We start from the raw sequence: 18,106 nt of genomic DNA, 5'->3' as shown, positions 1-18,106 counted from the left end.
TACCACACACCAGCAAACAGTCATTCCATTTCGGCGTGTTACCACACACCAGCAAACAACTGCAGATTGCTGCCCAGCAGTCTACCAAATCATTTGTGTATGTAGAGAACAACAGCATTCCTATCTCAGTTCCCTGGGGCATACCTGACGATACCTTTGTTTCTGATGAACACTCACCATCAAGGACAACATAATGTTTTTTTTTTTTTTTTTTTTTTTTAATTTATTTAAGAAGTCTATGAGGCACTCAAATCTCTGTGAACTTATTCCATATGCTGATACCTTTGTTAACAGCATCAATGGGGCACTATGTCAGATGCTTTCTGGAAATCTGTAAATATGGGATCTGCTTATTGCCCTTCATCCACAGTTCTCAGTATATAATGACAAGTTGAGTTTCACATGAGCGATACTTTCTAACAACATACTGATTCTTGGACAGAGCTTCTTAGTCAAGAAAATTTATTTATATGTTCAAGGATTCTGCAGCAAATAGAAGTTAGGGATATTGTTCTGTAATTGTGGAGGTCCATTCTGTTATCCTTCTTATTTGCTGAAATCACCTGTGCTTTTTTCCTGTCACTTGGGACTTTGTGCTGGGCGAGAGATTCATGATAAATGCAAGCTAGGTAAGGGGACAGTGTTTCTTCCATGCTGCTCCTCAACACAGAGCATGATACTGCTTCAGTTATAGTTTCAGGGTACAAAACTCTATCTGGAGCATGTAGTTATGTAATCTGTCTGTTAAGACCCCTTTTCCTCAGAAATGGGTAGAGGTATCAATTTGAGGTCAAATACTAAGGTCTGTAGGCTCTTGACAATGTAAAAAATTTAAGATTCTAAGTCAGTATTGTCAAAAATACTGCTGTCTATTGAGAACCCTTTTTTCTCAGGAATGGGTAGAGGTACCAAGTTGAAATTTATGTCCAATACTAATGCCTTAGATCTCTCGATGGTGTAAAAAGTTTAAGTTCCTAAGCCAATACAGTCAAAAGTTAAGACTATTTGTGTCACATACCATGACGCTCACAAACTCACCCATCCAAATCCATTGATGAACTAGCTGTACATATAATTAAGTTTGTACAGATCTCTCGGAGAGAGATTGCTATGTCCAGCAATGGTGAGATTATTTGCTCACTTACCAATATTATTATATGATTCAATATTTTGTCATCACCAGCTGATTTCTATGACTGCATTTGTGTATAGTTTTCCTCAACTTATCTTCTGTGACTGCTTTCAAGAATTTTGTTCTCTTTGATTTTTTTCGATACCTCAGTAACCTTCTTTTATGGACTATTTCTTTCAATTTTAAGTCCTCTATATATTTATATGGTTATGATTGAGTAGGTTAGCTATTTCTGTACCATCTGCAACCATTGTGTTGTCTATTTTTATTGACCTGATATCTGTTTCTTTGTTTAATCCAACTCTTGCCTTTCTTCCATCAATAATTGCATTGCAGGCTGCCTTTGTCTTGTTTCTTGAGTTCATTATGGTAGCACAGTCTAAATGTTGTACCTTTTGATAATTTAACTTGTGTGAAAACTAACAGTAAGGAACCAGTTAATAATACAATTGATAAGCTATAGTGTTTAAAAATATTTCATCAGAATATAAGAAGTTTTTTGAATAAAAAAGAAGAGCTGCTGCTTTCTCTCCAAGAAACTGCTGACACAGGCAGAATTATTCCTAATGTACTCTGCTTAACTGAATTAATCAGCTACATTTAAATAGTTATAAAATTGGTTCTTCCTACTGTCGGAGCAACTTAAGACAAGGCGGAGTGGCAATTTACACACACAATACTATTAGGTCATAAGTTATAGTTGTATCTAAATACTGTATTGAACAGCACTTTGAATGTTGTGCAGCCAAATTAGATTATTTTATTAATCATTCAGCATTATTACATGCAATAGACTTCATCAGTTCACTTAACCTATTAATTTTACAAAATAAATTATTATCTAAAAACAAAGATGATGTGACTTACCAAATGAAAGTGCTGGCAGGTCGACTGACACACAAATGAACACAAACATACACACAAAATTCAAGCTTTCACAACAAACTGTTGCCTCATCAGGAAAGAGGGAAGGAGACGGAAAGACGCAAGGATGTGGGTTTTAAGGGAGAGGGTAAGGAGTCATTCCAGTCCCGGGAGCGGAAAGACTTACCTTAGGGGGAAAAAAGGACGGGTACACACTCGCACACACACACATATCCATCCACACATATACAGACACAAGCAGACATATTTAAAGACAAAGAGTTTGGGCAGAGATGTCAGTCGAGGCAGAAGTGCAGAGGCAAAGATGTTGTTGAATGACAGGTGAGGTATGAGTGGCGGCAACTTGAAATTAGCGGAGATTGAGGCCTGGTGGATAACGGGAAGAGAGGATATATTGAAGAGCAAGTTCCCATCTCCGGAGTTCGGATAGGTTGGTGTTAGTAGGAAGTATCCAGATAACCCGGACGGTGTAACACTGCGCCAAGATGTGCTGGTCGTGCACCAAGGCATGTTTAGCCACAGGGTGATCCTCATTACCAACAAACACTGTCTGCCTGTGTCCATTCATGCGAATGGACAGTTTGTTGCTGGCCATTCCCACATAGAAGCCTTCACAGTGTAGGCATGTCAAATGGTAAATCACATGGGTGCTTTCACACGTGGCTCTGCCTTTGATCGTGTACACCTACCGGGTTACAGGATTGGAGTAGTTGGTGGTGGGAGGGTGCATGGGACAGGTCTTACACCGGGGGGCAGTTACAAGGGTAGGAGCTAGAGGGTAGGGAAGGTGGTTTGGGGATTTCATAGGGATGAACCAAGAGGTTACGAAGGTTAGGTGGATGGTGGAAATACACTCTTGGTGGAGTGGGGAGGATTTCATGAAGGATGGATCTCATTTCAGGGCAGGATTTGAGGAAGTCATGAAATCCTCCCCACTCCACCAAGAGTGTATTTCCACCATCCACCTAACCTTCGTAACCTCTTAGTTCATCCCTATGAAATCCCCAAACCACCTTCCCTACCCTCTGGCTCCTACCCTTGTAACCGCCCCCGGTGTAAAACCTGTCCCATGCACCCTCCCACCACCACCTACTCCAGTCCTGTAACCCAGAAGGTGTACACAATCAAAGGCAGAGCCACGTGTGAAAGCACCCACGTGATCTACCAACTGACCTGCCTACACTGTGATGCATTCTATGTGGGAATGACCAGCAACAAACTGTCCATTCGCATGAATGGACACAGGCAGACAGTGTTTGTTGGTAATGAGGATCACCCTGTGGCTAAACATGCCTTGGTGCACGACCAGCACATCTTGGCGCAGTGTTACACCGTCCGGGTTATCTGGATACTTCCTACTAACACCAACCTATCCGAACTCTGGAGATGGGAACTTGCTCTTCAATATATCCTCTCTTCCCGTTATCCACCAGGCCTCAATCTCCGCTAATTTCAAGTTGCCGCCACTCATACCTCGCCTGTCATTCAACAACATCTTTGCCTCTGCACTTCTGCCTCGACTGACATCTCTGCCCAAACTCTTTGTCTTTAAATATGTCTGCTTGTGTCTGTATATGTGTGGATGGATATGTGTGTGTGTGCGAGTGTGTACCCATCCTTTTTTCCCCCCTAAGGTAAGTCTTTCCGCTCCCGGGACTGGAATGACTCCTTACCCTCTCCCTTAAAACCCACATCCTTTCGTCTTTCCCTCTCCTTCCCTCTTTCCTGATGAGGCAACAGTTTGTTGCGAAAGCTTGAATTTTGTGTGTATGTTTGTGTTCGTTTGTGTGTCTGTCGACCTGCCAGCACTTTCATTTGGTAAGTCACATCATCTTTGTTTTTAGATATATTTTTCCTTCGTGGAATGTTTCCTTCTATTATAAAAATAAATTTTTACATATTTAAGTTGATATTGGGCATTTCTAAAAATTCTTCTAATGAATAGAATGGATTAGTTAACAAGAAGTTATGAACATTGTCTTTAAATAATTTGTCAGGCTTGATTGACCCATTTTTTAGACAATTTGTTATATATTTTAATTGCCATATTCTTATGACTAATGTTAGTTTTAGCTAATGTATTTTGTGGCAACAGCAGAGAAGTACACATTCTTGTATAGTAGCCATGCCTTTCATTTGTTACACTTAAATTAGGTAGTTCAGCAAGTATGTAGTTAACACTGTCAAGAATATATAAATTAATTACTGTTAAAATTCTATATTTAATGAACAATGGTTTACAATGTGTTCTATTATCTACCTTAGCCATTACTCTGATTGCTTTCTTCTGGATCACCATAATTTCATTTATTTTTCTGCTGTTTCCCCAGAGTATTAACCCATACCTTAAAACAGATTGAAAAAAGGCAAACTACGCTGTCCTTACATACTCAAATGTCACACAACACATCAGTCTCTTCAACAAATATATAACTCTTGACAACCTAACCACTATGTGATCAACTTGAGAGTTCCATGTTAGACTGTTGTCGAGTACAATACCTAAAAACTTTGCCTTTTGTTTTTCTATTTTTGTAGTCTTTGATAGACTGAACCACATATTCTGGGTCTTTTCCTCATTTAATAGCAGACCATTGGCATTAAACCATGATGTTGCATTTTCTTTTGCCAATTTCATATCACTTACAAGGTTATCAAGTACATGGTTTACAGATAGAAAAGTTGTGTCATATGCATACATATATGTCTTTACATCTATATTTCCTGGTATGTCATTTATGCGTGCAAGGAAAAGAAGTAGTCCCAATTTAGATCCCTGTTGCACTCTGTGTTGAACCTCGAGTATGTTTGACAGATGACTTCCTGATCTCACCACCTGTTTCCTTTTATTGAGGTATGATTTGATGAGTTTTAAACTTTTATCATATATTCCATAGTACTCAAGTTTAGAGAGCAGAAGTGAGTGGTCAACACAGTCAAAAGCTTTGCTCAGATCACATAAGGTTACCTGTGAGTGCGCATGGTCCTCAAATGCTGCTAGAATGTCTCTGACTAATAGCTCTATGGCATGTATAGCTGACCTTCCTTTTCTGTAACCAAACTGTGATGCACTTAACATACTATTTAGTTCTAGGTACTCATACATCTGCTTATATATTGTGCCTTCAAAGACTTTTCCTAGTACTGGAATTAGTGAAATTGGTCTGTAGTTTGCAGGATCTGATTTGACATCCTTCTTAAAGACTGGAGTTACCTTGGATAGTTTGAGAGGATCAGGAAAAAACCCTTCTATGAGACACAGGTTTATAGAATATGTTAATGGTGCTGTAATGTAATGTATGATTTCTTTCAATAGATTGTTTGACATACTAAAAATATCTGTACTGTATGAATTTTTCATTTCTTTGACTATTTTAACAACTTCATGTTGGCATACCTCTTTGAAGTGTTTCAATGATGATCTGGCCCTATTATGATTTAGGTTTGCTCTCTTCAGATAATCTATACATGTTACATTGGCTTTACTGATCAGCTTTTTGATATCATCAGCACAGCTTACAAAATATTTATTGAATGTATCTGCTGGTATTGGGACTCTCTTGTCGAAGTTTCTGACTTCACCTTTAACAGTATTAATTACTGACCAGGCTGTTTTGCATTTGTTTTTACTATTTTTTATGAAATTTGTGTTGTATCTTTGTTTCGCCAATTGCAACTCTTTCTTATACAGTTTCTTAGTGATTTTTTCGAGATCCTTAATTTCATTAGAATTGTTTACTTTGGCAACGTGCTTCAACAGCAGTAGCTTATTTTTTAGATTCTCTAGTTCTTTGGTGTACCAAAATTTACCCTTTCTTGTTTTATGGTATTTCTTTTGAACAATATCGGCTTTTAAAATACCTGTTAAGTAATTGTGGAATGTTTCATAAACTGTTTGGGCACTGGAATCACAGTTTAGAAATAATTTGTCCCAGTTTGTTATGCTCAGCTGGTGTGTTAGTTTTATGAGATTGTGTTTTGTTAATATTAAGGTATTGGATATTGTTAACTTTTGTGCAGCCTTGCTCTCATCCCCTTTTATAAAATGTCTTAACTCTACTGTTAACATGGAGTGGTCTGAGAAAACAAATTCCTTTACCTTGGTGGAGTACATATCATGAGCACAGTTGACAAAAGCATTATCCAAGCACGCTTGTAGTCTTGCTGGTTCTGAATTTACATGATGGAAGTTGTGGTGCCTTAGCATATTCAGTAACTTATTTACACTGGGTTTGTTACATGTTACATCAAAACTTGAATTAAAGTCTCCCCCAATTACAGTTACATACTGTTTCCATTTCGTTATGTAGCAGAGTACACTGTCAAAATTATCTAAAAAAGTTTTATCATCTGAGTCAGGGGAATGGTAGATACATACTATGATAAATACTAACAAAGAGATAGAGGGGCTGGCCAGTACTTACCTCAGCTCAGTACAGCCGATAGATACACATAAAACAAAACAAAACCGAAAATTTATGTTCCTAGCTTTCGGAACAAATGTTCCTTCATCAGGGAGGAGAGAGGGGAAAGAAAGGGAAGAAGGGAAGGAGATTCAGTTACTCACAACCCAGGTTATGAAGCAACAGGGAAAGGAAAATAGGGAGGGTAACAAGGATGGAGGCATGGTTGTCAGAGGGAAGCCAAAGATATTCTACTGTAAGTACTGTGCCAGCTTCAAACCAAAGAGGATGCATACAGAAGTAAAGAGGTATATAGTATAAAGATAAACACAACTATGCAGGATGAAAAGATGTGTGAATGGCTAAGAGGAAAGGGAAAGAGGAGAAGACTGAAGAGTAATGGGAGTGAGGTTGTTTAACGTAGGTTCAGTCCAGGGGGATGGCGGGATGAAAGGATGTGTTGGAGTGCAAGTTCCCATCTCCGCAGTTCAGAAGGACTGGTGTTGGGTGGGAGAAGCCAAATGGCACAAACGGTGTAGCAGGTTCCTAGGTCCCTAGAATTATGCTGGAGGGCATGCTCCGCTACTGGGTATTGGGCATCTCCTAGGCGGACAGTTCGTCTGTTTCCGTTCATGTGCTCAGCCAGTTTAGTTGTTGTCATGCCGATGTAAAAGGCTGTGCAGTGCAGGCATGTCAGTTGATAAATGACATGTGTAGTTTCACATGTGGCCCTGCCTTGAGTTGTCTACGTTTTACCAGTAGCGGGGCTGGAGTAAGTGGTTGTGGGGGGATGCATGGGGCAGGTTTTGCAGCGGGGTCGGTTTTAGGGGTAGGAACCGCTGGGTAGAGAAGGTAGTCTGGGAATATTGTAGGGTTTAACAAGGATGTTACGGAGGTTAGGGGGCTGACGAAAGGAAACTCTGGGTGGTGTGGGGAGAATTTTGTCAAGGGATGATCTCATTTCGGGGGTTGACTTGAGAAAATCATATCCCTGGCGGAGTAATTTGTTGATGTTTTCGAGGCCAGGATAATATTGGGTGACAAGGGGGTTGCTTCTGTGTGGTCTGGGGGTAGGAACATTGTTGTTGGACGGGGAGGAATGTATTGCTCGAGAGATCTGTTTGTGGACAAGGTCTGCAGGATAGTTGCGGGAGAGGAAAGCACTGGTCAGGTTATTGGTGTAATTGTTGAGGGATTCGTCACTGGAGCAGATACGTTTGCCATGAATACCTAGGCTGTAGGGAAGGGAGCGTTTGATGTGGAATGGATGGCAGCTATCAAAGTGAAGGTACTGTTGTTTGTTTGTGGGTTTGATATGGACAGAGGTGTGGATGTGAGCTTCAACAAGATGAAGGTCAACATCCAGGAAGGTGGCTTGGGTTTTGGAGAAGGACCAGGTGAAATTCAGATTCGAAAAGGAGTTGAGGTTATGGAGGAAATTAAGGAGTGTTTCTTCACCATGAGTCCAGACCACAAAGATGTCATCTATAAACCTATACCAGGCCAGGGGAAGCAGCTGTTGGGTCTTCAGGAAAGCCTCCTTATTCACAAAGTCGTCTGGCTTTCCACATGGTACACTCGCACTGTTAACTTCACTTTCACAATCTGTAGTCAAAACAGCTTGAAAGTAATTTTCATTCACTACATTTATGTTTCTTTCACCGTTTTCTGTATCTTGTATTATCTGTTTGCGTCTTTTGTACTTCACTTCCGTCCAATTCTCCGACATATTCGTACTTTCATGGCGCGAGTATTTCATGTTCCGTTCACTTTTTTCTTCTTTAAGTTTCTTGATATCTATCTTCAAGGAACTGATAATAAATTGTAAACTAGACACCCGTTCGCTGAGCTTTGTAATTTTATCCTTACAACTGTCACAATTTTTCTTTTGCACGGCAAAATTCACACTTTTTCTCAGAGATGCACAACAAATTTTTACACTAGCCACCATCTTATTTAATGAGCTTGAAAAATAGTTCCTGATCATAGTAACAGTTTACAGGGTACCTAAGACATTCAAAAATTTCTCTCTCAGCTAGAAACAGTTCTTACTAAACTTTATAGAAACAATACTCATCATATGTGGTGACTTTTAACATAAACTTACTCACAAAAAATAACAATCAGAAACTATTAACATCACTACTGCTAACCTTCAATCTGCTCCCCATGATCTCATTCCCAACAAGAGTATTTGGGCACAGCAAGACCCTGATTGATCATCTGTTCCTAGATCCCACAAATTACAATGAAGTGATGACATGGGCAGTAATAAATGGTCTGTCTGATCACGATGGTCAAATGGCAACCCTAAACCTTGCCAGCAGAGAAACAGCACATGGCCATTGTAACCAAGTTAAACATGCTAGAACAATAAATGCTGAATCTACTTGCTTGTTCAGAAATAATTTATGCCATGAACAATTAGAGGAAGTATACCAGGCTAACACAGTGAATGAGAAGTTCAACTTATTCCTGAACTTATTCCTTAAACATTTTGAAGTTTCTTTCCCCCAAAGACAGATTAAAATCAAACCAACCTGTAGTAAAAGGAAAGAGTGGCTAACTTGTGGCATAAAGATATCATGTAACAAAAAGAGAGATCTGTGTGTACAACAGAGGACTAGTACAGACCCCTCCGTAAAGTTACGTTACAAGAAATACTGTAAAATTCTAACAAGTGTAATCAAGAAGGCCAAACAGTTGCACTATGCACAAAAAATTAGCAACTCAAACAATAAAATAAAAACCATATGGCACATCATAAAAAGTGAGAAAAATAGGAACATAAAACCTGACAATAATAAACACAAAGTTGCAGCCTCAGAGTTCAACAATTTTTTTCTCACTATAGCTGAAAAAACAGTGAACCATAATAAACAGTCTCACACAGAAGCTATTGAACTACTTAACCACATGCAAATAACATATAAAGTAGCACTCCATTTCAGAAGTACAACCCATAAAGAAATTGAAAAAAACCATAATATGTTCCCAGGTAGATTAAAACATGCAGTAGTGATGCCAATCCACAAAAGTGGAGCAAGGGATGAAATATCCAACTATCGGCTAATCTCTCTGCTGCCAGTATTCTCAAAGGTATTTGAGAGAACAGTGTATGATAGGATTTATAGTCACACTAAACAAAATGGCTTACTGCCTCCTACACAGTTCAGCTTTCATAAGACAGAGCTATATTTAACGTAATGGATGGAATTTTAGGTGAACTAAATTACAAAAGGTATCCAATGGGGATATTTTGTGACCTTGCCAAGGCATTTGATTGTGTAGATCACAACACACTCTTAAAAAAGCTTCCCCATTATGGCATTAATGACAAATCTTTGACTTGGTTAGAATCATACTAACATAACAGGAAGCAAAGGGTTTCTTAAGGGGGACAGGTACAGCATTAAAATCAGACTGGGGAAATATAAAGTATGGAGTCCCACAAGGCTCTATTCTTGGCCACTAATTTTCTTGATCTACATTAATGATCTATCAATCACAATTAATAACAGAGCAAAAGTAGTAATGTTTGCTGATGATCCATTCTGTTCTCTCCTATGGCATAATCTTCTGGGGAAATGCTGCAGGTGTTGAAAAAGTCTTCAGAATACAAAAATGAGCAGTGAGGGTCCCTAATGGGGCATCTTACAGAGGTCTCTTCAAATCTTTCAGGATACTTACCATCACAGGTCCGTATATATACTCACTGATGTTATTTGTAGCCAACAACAGGGAATTGTTTCAGAAAAATTGTGACATCCACAACCATGACACAAGACAGGTGAAAAATTTTCACCAAGGCTCTGCAACTCTCACTAAAGTACATAGGGGAGTTACTGAGTCAGGTATGAAGGTCTTCAATATTTCCAGAATGAGATTTTCACTCTGCAGCAGAGTGTGCGCTGATATGAAACTTCCTGGCAGATTAAAACTGTGTGCCCGACCGAGAGGCAAAGGTCCCCGAGTTCGAGTCTCGGTGGGGCACACAGTTTTAATCTGCCAGGAAGTTTCGTCTTCAATATTCTCCCTATCAATATAAAAAAGGAAATAAATAATGTGCAGGTTTTCAATAGGAAACTAAAATTATTCATCATCAAACAAACTTTCTATAAAATGAGTGAATACTTAGAGTTATAAGGTATAAGAGTGGGGGAAACTTCCTAAGAAAAGCACTCCCTTAAAGATAAAATGTGATGCTGTTACTTGTAGTTTTACTGAAATTGTGGCAATAAAATGTAAATTTATCTGTGTCATTGCAAGAAAATGTGAACTCCCGTGTATCCCACCCTCTTGAGCATTCACTTAAACCTCTTCTTAAGGAATGCAGTTAAAATTTGTTTTAAATTCAATTGTAAATTAAACATCAAACAATGCACTGTTTCAGTGCCTATTGTTGTAAGTATATGTAAGGGCCTGATTTTTTTGGTCCCAAAACAGTCAGTCCATGGCTGAGCTTCAGACGAGAAACCTGTGTTGAACAACAACAATGCACCAACTTAACTTAGAAATAAGTGTTACACCAATAGGCCATGTGTTAAAGCAATGGCAGTGTCTGGTCAATTTATTTGAAAGACCGTGAAATGTGTGGTTAGGTTTTTACTGCTTGTAGATGTCCAACAGTAAACTATTGTAGCAATATGTTGATGTTTGCATGCAAACTATTAATGAGGCTTATCAAAAGTTAAACAATAGTGCACTGACCATACTACTGTGTATTATTGGCATGAGGGTGGGGGGGGGGGGGGGGTTGTGATCAATGAAAGTAAAGAACTTTGTGGAACGCAAATGTGCACCTGTCGGCTACATCATTTAAAGTAGTTGGTGTTTGACTCCCACCCCCTATTTTTCAGCCAGTATAGCAACACAGTACATTGACACCGAGGACCATCAACAAGGAAATAAAGCAGGTGAATGTCACACCCTCTCCTCTCGGTTTCTTATAGCGGTTACTACATTTGATTGCTGAGTTACTCTGTAGAGAAATTTTTGTAACCTATGAAGCCTCATCTGCTTATTACACATACTCTTTTATTTGAATAGCTGTTTTCTGAACATATTGTTTGGTTGACCTAATATGAGGGGCCTTATATTTCTCCACTAAATTGCACAGGTCGAGATATCTATACCCAAAATCATCACTGAGTTGAAAGAGCTTCTAATTGAAGCCTTTTGTCCCATTGCAAATCATAGGATTCTGGATAAAACATGGCCTTGATTACCATCTTTGGTACTTGTCTTCCCTGCTTCAGTCAGCTATTAAATGGAATCAAGAATGGCCTCAAACTACATGGCTTCACTGGTGTTAGAATGGGTCATGAATGGCTGCTGGTTGTACTTAGTGCATTCAACAGCAGCCACTGGACCCTTCTATGTCCTGAAATAGCTACCCCTCCCCCCTCCTCTCCCAGCAAGTAATCATATTGAGTCAACAGTGGTTTTCCTAATGTGATACCTATTTCCTTGAAGAGCTCAATCACTTCCTAGCACTGGAACATAAAATCATGAAGTTCTGCACCTGGCCAGATGAAATGACACCATCACAGTCTGTAGCTCACCTGTAGCTAAAGATAACACATCAGATAGCTCAAGAATCATGAGAGCCACAGTTATCATTACAGAACCCTGACAGCAGCTGCAGACCAGGGCAGCATCTGAAGCCGTTGGTAACTCAGCTTCGAACTGTTCACAGACAGCAGGTGACTCCCTTTGAGTCCACATACAACAAAAACGGTTCCTATCCAGCTTGTATTTTTAGTTAGAACTAACTAGGCGTGTGAGAGAATCAGAGAACTTGCTTTAAATAGTACAGTAAACAAAGTAAATTTTTTGTGAAACCGAAGTACTTCTACTGTTGTAAGTTGGGCTGCTGATTCTCTCTACCACAAAAGCTGGGCACTATTGAATCAGGTTTTCAACAGTTGCCATTGTTCAAATCTGTAGGTGCTGACAGTTATGACAGCAAGAAGTAACAGTATAAATTCTTACACATAAACTTATTTATTATATACACAGAAAGAAACAAGGAATTTCAGAATAAAGCACTAATGCTCAGAGACAAAAGTTATCAGTTGTTTGCTTGCACTCAGAAGCATGTAATAGAATTAATAAGTAAACTAACTCATTGTGCAAGTACTCAAATATTGCAGCTGTTGATACTGATGCTGTAGAAGTTACTTCGTGATTTGTACAATTACCTCATGAGTCACAGTAATAAAGACATGAAGGGAACTTAACAAATGTTTGCATTCTAAATGATGCATTCATATGTTATTAAAAGAAGTATAACTACACTATTTGTCAGTGTAGTTACCTTGCTTTTTTCTCGTATGCCAGTGTTGTTTATTCTGCTGTCATTAACTAGAAGAATTTATTGTATCCATTATAGGTCTGCAAGCAATTATATGCACTGGCAGATGTGGAAGAAGAATATGAAGAGCATTTGAGTAATCTGCGTGAAGCACTGGGAATCATGCAACATCATGATGCCATTACAGGCACAGCAAGACAGAATGTGTTTGAAGATTACAGTCGCCTCATACAAGAAGGATTTCAGCACTGTGGAAACATTACTGAAAGAGCTCTACGGTAATTTTATTTTTTATTTTTTCGTTTCCATATTTGAAATACAAATGAGCAAATAACTACCTTCTCTCTCAAAAGTAAATAAATAAATAAATGCCTCAGGTACCCACTGATGCTGTATTTAATTTACTTATAATCTGAAATGTAGAGCTTAGCCCTTAAACGAAGGGTCAGACCAACTTTATTTTGAATTAACTGCATTAACAGTTTGATTCTGTATAATTTAATGACTAACCACAGTGAGTATGGGTACCTTTGATTGGGGAGGGGGGTGCCAAAAGAAAATGGAAAGAGAGAGAGGGGGGGGGGGGGAGACTGTCTGTATGGCAAGTTTCTAAGAAGAATTTTGCTTGGAATACTGATTGGGCAGCAAAATTCAGTTTCCTATTCACCACTCAATATTTCTCGTACATTGTGATTGGTTGTGATTATGTATTCCTTTACCCATTTTTCACTTAGAATCTTCAAAAATGAAAATTGTGGTTCCTTAAATATCACAGGCTCTTTCTCAACTGAAGAAGTGAACTGAATTTATGCTTAACTAGGATTAAAATCACATTCAAGACAAGAATTACCTACAAGAAGAAGTGACATGAAACACAAGAAATCAGTTCATCACTGCAGTATTGATTCTATTGTAAGGTATAGATATATCTTTGGAATGCAAGTAATGTAAATAGAATATTATTACTATAAAAGTATTAAAAATGCATGTAAACTGTAGCGTAGGGATTCGTATTGGACACTGCTTAGTGATGTAAATATTTTAGCTTTCCTGTGTAGCTTACATTTGTCATATGTTTATTTTACAACTGACTGTGAGAAATAAAATGAAACCACATATTTCCACAGCACTGCAGACCATTTCTATATTTCAGTTGGTTTTAACAGAAAACCTAAAAATTGTTTAAAAATATGTGTAGCCTATGTCCATCTGAATGGTTATTAGAAGTTAATATATTAAAAAAAAAATCGTTCAAATGGCTCTGAGCACTATGGGACTTAAAATCTGTGGTCATCAGTCCCCTAGAACTTAGAACTACTTAAACCTAACTAACCTAAGGACATCACACACATCCATGCCCGAGGCAGGATTCGAACCTGCGACCATAGCAGCGCGCGGTTCCGGACTGAGCGCCTAGAACCGCTAGACCACTGTGGCCGGCAGTTAATATAAAAGTTTGAAGTAGATGAGTCAAGAACTTTTTGAGACCATTTTCATTCATATTCCATATCATCTATTACAGTTTAGAGTTCCATACCTTGAAAGCGAGAGAAGTACCAATAAGGAGCCAAAATTTGCATCCTGACAAAATTCTCAGGGATACCTGAGACTGGGATGTATATCAAATTCCCATACATTTTTTAGCAATTATGGAGTGTTGCCAGATTAACTTGTATTATTTATACTGACAAATGTTCTGTGTATTAAACCAACCATTTCTAAATGTATACTAGCCAAACACCAGGTGTTGCTCAGGTATGTATTTATTCCAATTTACTAGTAGTCCATACCCTTCAGCCCCCTCTCTCTGTTCCTCACATCCTATCTCATCTCTCTTTTCATCCTACCCCCTCTCTCTGTTGACCTTCTCTCCAGTATCACAGTCGGTCTCCTCCTCTGCCCTCTTTCTCTGTCCATTTCCACCTCCATCCTCTATCTCTGTCCATGGTCTCCTCCTCCCTCTCAGTTTCTCCTTTCCTTCACCCCCCCCCCCCCCCACAGGCACCACCCTCACTGTCCATCTCCTTCTCTTCTCTATCCATCACCACAAACTCCGTCTCTATGTCCATCTCCTCCCTGACCTCTCAGTGGTCGTCTCCTAATACACCTCTCTCTGTACATCTTCTCTTTCCCCTCACTCTGTAAATCTCCTCCTTCACCTCTCTTTGTCCAGACCCTCCTACATTCTCTGATAACCTCCTCCTCACCACTCTCCCAGTAATCTCCTCCTCCCTCTCACTCTCTCCATCCCTCTTCACCCCTCTCTCTGCTGATTTCATCTGCCAACCTCTTATCTGTCCATCTCTTCTCACAGCTCTCTGTTTGTCCACTTCCTTCTTCCATTTCCCCTGTCCACCTCCAATTCACACTTCTATCTGCACATATCCCCCTCACCCTTTAATTGTCCATCTCTTTCTTCCCCTGTCTCTGACCATCTTTTACTTGCCCTCTCTTCCCAGGGCTGGAGGAGGGGGAGGAAGTCGACAGAAATAGAATGAAGGATTACTCGGACAGATAGAGACGAGAGGATTAGATGGACAGAGAGAGGGGGAAGAGTAGATAGGCAGTGATGGCGAGAGGAGGAGTGTGTCAGGGAAATGGGTGAAGAGGAGAGAGACAGACAGAGGGGAGAGGAGGAGAGGGACAGACACCTCCTCCTTTCCCCTCTTACTGTATGTTACATCCTTCCCCCTATCTATGTCCATCTTCTCCCCAACCCCCTCTTTCGCCATCTCATGTTTCCCATTCTCTGTTTATCGTCTCCTCCCCCTTACTCTTTCCATCTTTTCCTCCCTCCCCATCTGTCACCTCCACCTCTCCCATCACTATGTCCATTTTCTCCTCCCTCTCTGTAACCATCTACTCTTCTCCCCCCTTTCTGCCTATCTTAACTCCCCCCTCCCCCCTCAGTCCATCCACTCCTCCTTGCCTTCTCTTTGTGCATCTCTTTTTCTCCCTCTGCCTGTATATCTCCCCCTTTATCTGACCCTCTCCTCCTCTATCTCCTCCTCCCACTGTCTCTGTCCAACTTGTCTAGTCCCCTCACTTTGTCCATCTCCTCCACATTTCTCTCTGTCTGTTGATTTTATCCATAGTGGATATGAGGTTGTCGTTGTAAAAACTTAAGTTAGAATGTCAGCTCAGTCACGTACTTAACCGTGTAAAAAACAGTAGGATCTATGCATTTTGATGGTCAAGTTTTCACAATCTGAATAACCGCAAAAGAATCTCTGTGTGGGACCAATTTAACACATAAACAAGAACAATAAAAGTAATAATAAAATAACACGGCTACTTCCCTGGCAGATTTTTCGTCTTACGATGTGTATCCAAATCACTGTCAACTGATAACATGGTTTAAAATGGAATTTCATATGTTGTCCAGGTTACTGGTGGCATCACAGTTATAGCTCTATGCTTTCACAGCCTGTCTATCTTCCTGAACACTGTGTCCCAACAGGCAAACATAGAACTAAACTGAGTGAGCATTTTCTGAACATAAATATGAAATCCAAAGAGAGTATTGAAGAAACGAAGTAGTATGACAGTGCAGGATAACCCAGAAATTTAAACTGCATCATGGACAGAATTAAAGAATTTTTGTCTACTTCCTTCTCTCCAATCTCCCTATCTTCACCTCCTCCGTCTCTCTGTCCTTAGAAAATCTTTCTCCCCCTCTCTCTGCCCCTCTTCCACCCCCTCCTCTGTCTGCCATCTTCTCTACCACCTCTCTCTTACAAAGCTCTCTCTCTCTTTCTCTTTCTCTCTCTCGACCTATCCCCTCTTCCCTCTTTCTCTGTCATCTTCCCCCTCACTAGATCCATCCCATTCCCCTTCCTTTTCATGTTCATCTCCTTCACATCCATTTCTCTCTCCATGTCGTCCTCCCCACTCTATCTATTAATGACCTCTTCTTCTTTCTCTCTCTACATTTCTTCCCCTAATTCTCTCTGCTCATCATCTTCCTGTCTCTCTCTCTCTTTTCAGATATGGAGGGGGAGGAGATAGACATATAGGGAGGGGGGGAGGATGATTAGATGGGCACGGAGAGAGGGGAGGATTAGATGGACAGAGTGGGGGGAGAGGGGGTGGAGGAGATTCTCAGAGGGAGGAGGGAAGAGGGTATGTGCATCTACATCTAGGTACATAGCTACTCTACAATTCATAACTAAGTGCCTGGCAGAGGGTTCATTAATGCTTGAGTGGGCACGACATTTTTTTATAATGAAAGTGTGTGCACTGCGTACTTTCTATATGTGTCAAGAGTAGCTGTCTTTATGTTACCAAGGTAAGCATGTATGAGCAGTATCACAGTTTAATCTTAGTATAATTAAACAGCAATAAAATAAACTTACATTGTATGAAATAAATCACTGCTTAGTTAAACAGTAATAAAATAAACTTTCATAATATGATTTTGTTGCCACATACAAGTGTTACCATACAGTAATGACCCACTTTAAATATTAAACAGCACAGGTGCATCAGATCCCAGGCAACTGCTTATTTTTTTGCCAATTATTTCATAGACAATTGTCTAACTGTGGGATTGTGCTACTAGCTCAGAATTTGGATCATTTTCTTACATGGATCCTAACCTTTCCCTCACATAGCTTGCTTTTTATCATATATTACTGCTGCTTTCTTGGACATATGGCAACACAACTTATCACAGTGTTAGCTCAAGCAATAATGATGGAATAGATACAGGCTCACAGATGTAAAGCAACAATGTAATGATACAAGACAATGTTATTTGTCATAGGCACACTTTATACATAGACAGTACACCATGCACCCACTCATGTTATGAAAATTGATGGTTAAGAGCTCCCTAAGAGTGTAATTTACCTGCTCAGTAACAGAGAAAAATACTTACAGAGACAGTGTAGCGGTTCCACGTACTTTATTTATTTCTTCGTTTGTTATCCTTGGTGCTGCGTTGCTACACTGGCTGAAAAATGGGGTTTGTAATTTGGACAATGACTACTGTAAATAATGTTGCCAACAGATTCTAGTGGCATTTCACAGTCTTGTACTTTCACTGTTCCCAACCCCTCATATACATACACTTTTGATAAGTCTCATTAATAGTTTTCAGATGAACACCCACATATTGCTACAATAGTTTACTATTGATCATCTACGAGCAGTAAAACCTAACCACAAAGTTCACCATTCTCGAAGAATAGAAAGGAACCTATGAAGCAGACACTGTCATTGTTTTTACACACGGCCTAATTGTTTAACACTTATTCCACAGTTAATTGGAAGCATTGTTATTGTTCTAACCAACACAGGTTTCTCGTCTGAAACTCAGCTATGGACTGACTATCTCGTGACCAAAAATCTGACCTTTATGTGTCATCA

General features: G+C 39.6%; 1 protein-coding gene across 6 annotated transcripts in view; it reads left to right on the top strand.

The window, feature by feature from the left end:
- The window catches only part of LOC126095120 (lysosomal alpha-mannosidase-like), a 292,752-nt gene that overhangs the window by 209,676 nt on the left and 64,970 nt on the right, over window positions 1-18,106 (top strand). For all 6 annotated transcript variants that reach the window (XM_049909857.1, XM_049909838.1, XM_049909864.1 and 3 more), the window contains one exon: window positions 12,815-13,014. In XM_049909857.1, coding sequence (XP_049765814.1) covers window positions 12,815-13,014 — 200 coding nt within the window. The remainder of the gene's footprint in view (window positions 1-12,814; window positions 13,015-18,106) is intronic.

This window comes from Schistocerca cancellata, chromosome 1 (assembly GCF_023864275.1).
Source record: "Schistocerca cancellata isolate TAMUIC-IGC-003103 chromosome 1, iqSchCanc2.1, whole genome shotgun sequence".
NCBI classification, from domain to species: Eukaryota; Metazoa; Arthropoda; class Insecta; order Orthoptera; family Acrididae; genus Schistocerca; species Schistocerca cancellata.
Note: the sequence above shows the minus strand (reverse complement) of the source record. Positions and strands in the feature narration are given on the sequence as shown.